Here is a 6,935-nt window from a genome sequence, read left to right as displayed (position 1 = left end):
AAGCTTTCTTTATCCTTGTTTTTACTTCAGTGGTTACATTCCAGCTTTCATGTAAATTAGAATTGAGGTATGTGGTATTCCTTGCGAAGTTATCAGTGGTAAATTAATGAGTAGTTTGCTGACAACCATGATTTTGGTTTTTTTTAGTGTTAAGCTTCAAGCCGTATTTTTCAGATATTTCTGTGATATTGATGAGGAACTGAAGTGTTATATATAAAATCTTTTTTCTTTATATATCTGGGGGTCAATTAGTGAAAAAATGGAGAGTATAGTTTACCATTGTGTCCAAACTAGAAACGGCTTTGTTGTATCTACGTGTGTAAACAAATATTAATGCATATAAGATTAATCTGTAGATTAGAATTGTATATGAACTGAGTAATATTGGTCAGATTACATTCAAGAGAACTTTGGTTTTCTTTCACTCCTTAAGGAAGCCCTGTAATTATAGATGGCAGAATTTCCATTATCTCAAGTTTCATTAAGATGGACAAAAAAACCGGGGTATTTTTTATCCCTTTAAAAAATAAGATTTCCCATTTATTTCTTGTATAGGCACTTGTCAGAATATTTCAGTTCCTTATCTAATTTTAAAATAACACTCATTTAGCTTACTGAAGGTCAAATAAACAATAGTTTGTATAGCCACTACATCTGAAATTGTAGTTATTTTTCTACATTAATCAACTATGCTTGAATACTTACCAATATATGGTAATAGTATTTGACATGTAAAATGTTTATTTTTGGCAAATAATATATTCAACACAAAACCTTATTTTAAGATCCAGAACTAGATACTTTAATTCAGAATAAGATATGAAAGAATTAAATTACGAAGCATTATTTCTAAGAAGGATCCATGACTTCTTAATAAAAGGAGATAGTGGCTGATGCAGTCTCTTTCCTCTTACTTGAAGTCTTCTGTTATTATAAAAAGTAACTGAATTTTCAGTCCTGAAAAGAATACGGTCATGGCCATGTTCGCAGGGGTGGGGTGTTCCATGTGTAACCTGAATATCTTCAAGGGTATTCCAGAAGCTTTGTGTTGATGTGATAAATACAAAAATGGCATTTCTGTGTTCATTCTTATAAATGAAATTTTCTTCGGCTTGTGTCCATTTCACGGCGCTGAAAAACAGCAATGTTCATTATAGTTTGCTACAAAAATATAAATATGTGTAAATTACTGTAATATAATTCAGATTATGGAGCAATAAGCTAATACCAAATTATAAGGTTTTTAAGGCATGCCTGGAATGAAAGTAATTACAAGTTAATATATCACAGCAAGCTTAAATCAGCCTAGGATCCTTACACTTCTTACTGCCAATCAAGAACATCTGTTAATAAAGATTTATTGGACATGATCTTAAGCACACAGGCAGTCATCAGACTTAAACACCCCTTCATCTAGGGATATTCCCGTTTTCTGACAATCTTAAAGCCTTGAGCTCAAATAGAAATCTTTTTAGTATGTAAGTGCAAAAGCTTCATTTCTCTCTCCCTCCACACCAGCTTGCATATTTACACAGAATTCTTATTTGATCTGGTTTGATAACCTGTTTTGAAATCTTATTTTTCCAAGTAATTTTAAATAAGTAATTTTAAAATGCACTGTGTGGATACAATACTCCCTTGAAAACAGTATTATTGTAAATAGGCAAGGCTCTCTGACTATATTAAAGGCTGTCTGAACGTTCACAGCACTCTGTCCTCTGTTCATTTTCAATTATATTTTGAATATTTTTCTTTTGACATCTGACTGCATTGTGGCACAACAAAACTATTTTTGAAGGCTAGTGTCTCTAATATAGGTGGGGCATGTGCCAAAAATAACTTATACTGGTAACAAAATTATGCTATTCTTTAGATGCAATTACTGTATCTAAGGTTACCATTTTTGAGTGACTTTATTAATAAAATCATTATGGAAATGTTGATGTGTCAAGTATTTAAAAAATCTCAATTATAATAATAGGTAGTGAGAACATGAGAATAATTCTACTGGATCAGACTGAAGGCCAGCTAGTCAATATTACATTTCACTGAATGCCCACCAAATAAAATTCTAGGCAGTACTTGATTTACAGCCATTTGTTTAGTGAGAGTTTGTGAAGTTAAGACACTGCAAAAAGTGACATGACTGGTTCTCACATTAACTATTGCAATATTCCCAAACTCACAGGATCAAAATGTGTTTATGGCAGTTGCAGTGTACTGTTGTCCAGTGACTGCTATTTATGGCCTTCCCAGCCAGCTTCCAACAAGCAGTGTCAATGGGGGAAGATGGATTCACTTAACAATTATGTTAATGACCATAGCAAAAAAAAAAAAAAGACTGTAAAACTGGATGCAACTTTTTTAATGACCACCTTGCTTAGCAACAAAATTTCTGATTCCAATTGTCATCATAAGTCGAGGACTACCTTGGAATGGAATGTATTGCCTTTGGAGAATGAGAAGAGTTTCTGCCTAGAAAATAACCAGACGAGATACAGGAGCTCTCAATGACTTAATGGTCATAGAATGACATTTAAGGACCCGCCCTACTTGATCAAGTAAAACTGGTGGTACACTAACAGAATTAGAAAGGTTCTGTTAATGTAATCTTAAAATAAAGTAGAATCAGTTCATCTAGTTGTGTTTCCTATGTGGTTTACTTGAGAGGGCTGACAGTAGATTACCTTGCAAAGAGGAAATCAAACAGCCTTCAACTGCCACTCATCTCCACCAAATAATGTATATAGGCAAGACTGCCCTACAAGCAGCATCCGCTATTGGTCACACGTATAAGAAATTTGTAAGGAATTATTTAACTGCAAAATTTAGCCAAATAGCAGAATATAAAATTATGCAATGCTTTGTTGAGAGATAATACCTTGTGAATCCATTCATATTCCCCAAACTTGGAGTCAAAAGTTCCTTTTTGAAGAGACCTTAATTTTAGAGTAAAACGTGGGCCTAGTTCTTGAATGGCCACTTTTTTCTCATTTTTGAAGATGTATCTGTTAAAGATAATACACAACATTAGCAAAGCTGTCGTGCAAAAATCACTTTTAGTATAAATGTTCAAATACTTGCTTACCTATGAAATCTGAAAAAGACATAATCACGCTGATTGTGAAATGTAGCTACTTGTCTGCCAACAAAGTGAGGATCATGAGGAAAGAGAGAAGCCAGCATGCGGCCAATGGAATGGCCCAATCGTGTTGTAAAGTTATTCAGGATTATTTCAGGCTGATGTTCTGTGGGATTTTTCCCTTTTCGCTAAAAGTTAAATGATAAAAACATTGTATTAAATGTTAACATTAACAAGCAGAGAAATTGATTATTGGAGTAAACTCACCTTTATTTCTTTTCGTAAACGAACACTGCTCATCCTAAAGTGAGCAGTTGGACCTTCAGGCAAATGACTTAATACAAGCCCATCTATTTCAAGTATGTTAAGATATAATTAAAGATGTGAATTATAATTAATGCAATTTATGCAGAAAACATTTTCCAGAAAATCCATACTGTAAAACAATTTTTGTACTTTGTACTTCATGTCCAGCTTCAGGTTTAATAAACATGCCATATAAAACATGCCATACAAAAACAAGTACTAAATCCCTTCTCTTCTAATCCAACTGTAAATTTGCTGCTCTAATAGAGATGTGCATACAAATAGCACTACATACTGTTCTTGAAGGATACTTGGTATTTTACGATCTTCATTGATAACAATCAAATCTGTAAAATCCCTTGAAATACACTGTGGAATAATCTTTTTTAAAGCCAGTCCTCTTCTATAGTAAACATGTGAATTTGGAATACACGTGGATAACTGTTCACAGAATCTCACAGTTCTCTGCAAAAACAGAAAAAAGTTCAAGTATAATTAATATCATAATTCATAAGTTTACCAATGACTATCTCAAACAATTTTGGCCATAATACAGCATCCAGACAATTTAAAGCAATGGTGACTGATTGCTATATAATTATTAAATGTTTACTTTTCATTGTATCTTACCCACACACAATCTATTTTACAAAACAGTATATTATAGCTAATATATTCCACAATCCATATTTTAAATATATTTATATTCCTCAATCAAAGCAAATTATCAACCTTAAAAAGTTAATTTACCCCACGAGGTCTGTCAGATGTAGTGATAAGAATTTTTGGAACAGTTTGCCTGTTGAAGTAAGGAGCAAATTCATCTGTAGCGTCATCTAAAGTAACCTGGGAATATATAATAATGATACTTGTATGAAATTGAGGGGATATAGTCAATTTGCAGGAATCAGAGCCCTCCATCTAATGAAAATAAAAATCAATAGCTCTGTCATCATTTATAGTGTACTTGTTACAATATCTAAGTACAGTATAACCCCTAGACTTAAATACAATCTTGCATCAAGCCCTCAAAAAATGAAATTTACATTTGTCTAGGGCAGCATCTTCTGTCAGCAAGTTCCTCAACTTCCACATCAACTAATTAGAATTACATATGCAAGATTTTAAATATGGCTCATTTGCAAGAAATGTTTCAGATAGAAAAAATGTCAGACAAAAGGTTTTTGGAAAGAAGAGTCTGAAGAATTAAATGAAGAAATGGATGCATGAACTTCAAATAACCATCCTGCCGACTGTTACAATATATTACAGAAAGGTGAAAACGTGCACCCAAATTCATTGACTAATTATTTATCTGGCATTTGTTTCCTTTAATATGCTTACAGAAAACTACCTCTTCATCATTTGGATCAACTGTGGTTTCATCATATACACGCTGGTTTTCAATGGTTTTTGGTTCTGGTTTTGGTGGTGCCTATAAAACAGAAGTTGAAATCTGAAATTGATAAATTTCATATTGAACAACTATTCCATTTAAAGAATATTGATATAGTTTAGTAATAACATCAAAAATGCTAGAAAAGGGTAGGCAATTTGAGCTATCAGCTGAAAGATGTATGAATTACAGAACAAAATAAATGGAAGACAGCAGATTACTCAACTAGTAGCCAAACTTTCAGAGTGGTAGTGCAGTACAAATATTAAGTTCTTGAAAAGGGCAAAATCCTTGTTAGGGATCATTAAAGGAACTGAAAATAAAAGTATCACTATTATTAATGCCTTTAAAGAAATCAATATTGCAACCATAGTTAATCTTACAATTCTAATGACATCACAAAGAATACTGTAAACCAGAGAATGCTGCAAAAAGCTGGATTTTGGTCTTATTAAAAAAAATTGAGCAACATTCATATCTTAAAGTGGATTAGAAAAAAAATCTGTCTTTTAAATTACAGATAAAGATATAACTGGGTTCAAAAGAAAAACTAACTGACATCGTCAAACATAAAATGGAATTTATAATTACAGCATACAGAGACAAAGGTGGAAGAGCAGGCTATCATTGATTACCAATCATGATAGTTATACATACATTTAGTACTAGATGAATCAATTCACAGGAAACCTGAAATTGTGTTGTTTGTGGACTCCCCCCACCCCACTAACATAATGAAGTGCCAGAGCAAGTTACAATTGATCTGATTAAGTATCTCTTTCTCAGTCACTCACTCCTCCTTTTTACCTTATCTCCAAGGGCTTCCCGCTCCTTCTTCTTCTTTTTCTTAAGGGCTAATTTTTCCTGCAGGAGTAAGAAAGTTGTACAAAAGAAATTAGATAGGTTATAAAAAAATTAGTCATATGTCACCATACAGAAGAAAACCCATTATGCTCTAAGTCTGGGTGCTAAATATCTATGTCGAATTCTTTCTTCTCAGGACAACAATTTTCTTATAAATCTCTGAGACCCCACCGAGCAACTTAAGAGTCGAAGGGCTCCGTTTCTCTTATTTTAATAACCTCTACTCTCCCTTCCCAATTAATTATACGACTATCACCCATCGTCCCTCCTTACTAATGAACAAGATCGTGCTTAAACGTGAAAGCGACTCAAAGCTCTGCGACCCCTTCCTTCGTACCTTCTTCTGCTGCTGCTTCCAGCGCAGGAACATGAAGTGGCGCCGCTGCTTGTTCTTAATTTCGGAGACGCTAAAAGTCGGCGGGAACGCGGCCTGGTTGGGTTCCGCGGGGTTTCCATGAGCCTTCTCGCCATAAGCTACCTCACTCGTTGCGTCAGCATTAGGTCGCCCCTGAATAGGCTTTCCCTCCTCAGGGCCGGCCGCCATGCCGTCGCTTCTATAGTTGATCTTTCACTTCTTCGTTCTCTTCCGGGTTATCCAGCGTTCCGCCGTTTGCCTACTGCGCATGTACAAGCTTTCCTCTCTCTCTCTCTCTCTCTCTCTCTCTCTCTCATTTATTTAGTTTATTTAACCAAACACTCCTAGCATAATATTATCTCGATATTGGTTTGTATATGCCTTCTTTTTAAATTACAACAACCTTTTTTTATCCAGTCTTTCAGGCAACTCGCCAAAACAAAACAAAAACTACCAGCCAGACGATCGAGAGGTGCACGTGTACACCTCATATATTTGCCGAAAATGGACAAGACAGGCTTGGAGGATAATTTGCGCATGTGCGAAATCACGAAGAGAAGAAACTGGATGTTAAAAGGGAATTCGGGTTTTTGTGTACCTGAATTTCTGTTGCATGGGAAATGAGCCCTGATGTTGAGAGTTATATTTTTCGCTGCCTTGGGAATGGTTTTAAGGATGATCTATTAAATGTTGTACCATTTCGGTTATTATTGACTCTTGGTGACCACGTAGATTTTCTTCATGATAATCTGTCCCCAACTTTTCTCTCTTCCAATGCTGCACCCATAAGCCCCCATAACTGAGTCTACCCACCTTGCTGCTGGTCATCCTTTCTTTCATCTTCCCAGTATTAAAGCTTGCTATAGGGATAAAGCTGAGGGATGTGATGGCTCAGTGGCTAAAAAAGGTCAGCGGTTCAAATCCCCTAGTGC

At 34.9% G+C, this 6,935-nt stretch overlaps 1 protein-coding gene across 1 annotated transcript; it reads right to left on the bottom strand.

Moving 5' to 3' along the window:
* Positions 1–723: 723 nt before the first annotated feature.
* RPF1 (ribosome production factor 1 homolog) lies at positions 724–6,511 on the bottom strand. The gene is made up of 9 exons (XM_026700239.2): positions 5,986–6,511; positions 5,592–5,648; positions 4,743–4,823; positions 4,139–4,234; positions 3,700–3,853; positions 3,350–3,432; positions 3,089–3,270; positions 2,882–3,008; positions 724–1,131 (listed from the first exon to the last, which is right to left on the bottom strand). Exons 1-9 carry the CDS (start codon positions 6,190–6,192, stop codon positions 1,090–1,092), a joined length of 1,029 nt encoding a protein of 342 aa, XP_026556024.1. The 5' UTR covers positions 6,193–6,511; the 3' UTR covers positions 724–1,089.
* Positions 6,512–6,935: the final 424 nt, after the last annotated feature.

Source organism: Pseudonaja textilis, chromosome 3, assembly GCF_049901715.1.
Source record: "Pseudonaja textilis isolate UNSWEBS1 chromosome 3, rPseTex1.2, whole genome shotgun sequence".
Classification (NCBI taxonomy): Eukaryota; Metazoa; Chordata; class Lepidosauria; order Squamata; family Elapidae; genus Pseudonaja; species Pseudonaja textilis.
This window is presented reverse-complemented; position numbering and strand designations above follow the sequence as displayed.

Bases quoted from the DNA above. Each gene is read 5' to 3' on its own strand.
- RPF1 (XM_026700239.2), bottom strand. From the start codon at position 6,192: ATGGCGGCCGGCCCTGAGGAGGGAAAGCCTATTCAGGGGCGACCTAAT. The intron at 4,235-4,742 runs GTAGTTTTCTGT...ATATATTCCCAG, and splicing joins TTGATCCAAATGATGAAGAG to GTTACTTTAGATGACGCTAC. The intron at 3,854-4,138 runs GTAAATTAACTT...CTGTTTTTGCAG, and splicing joins CATCTGACAGACCTCGTGGG to AGAACTGTGAGATTCTGTGA.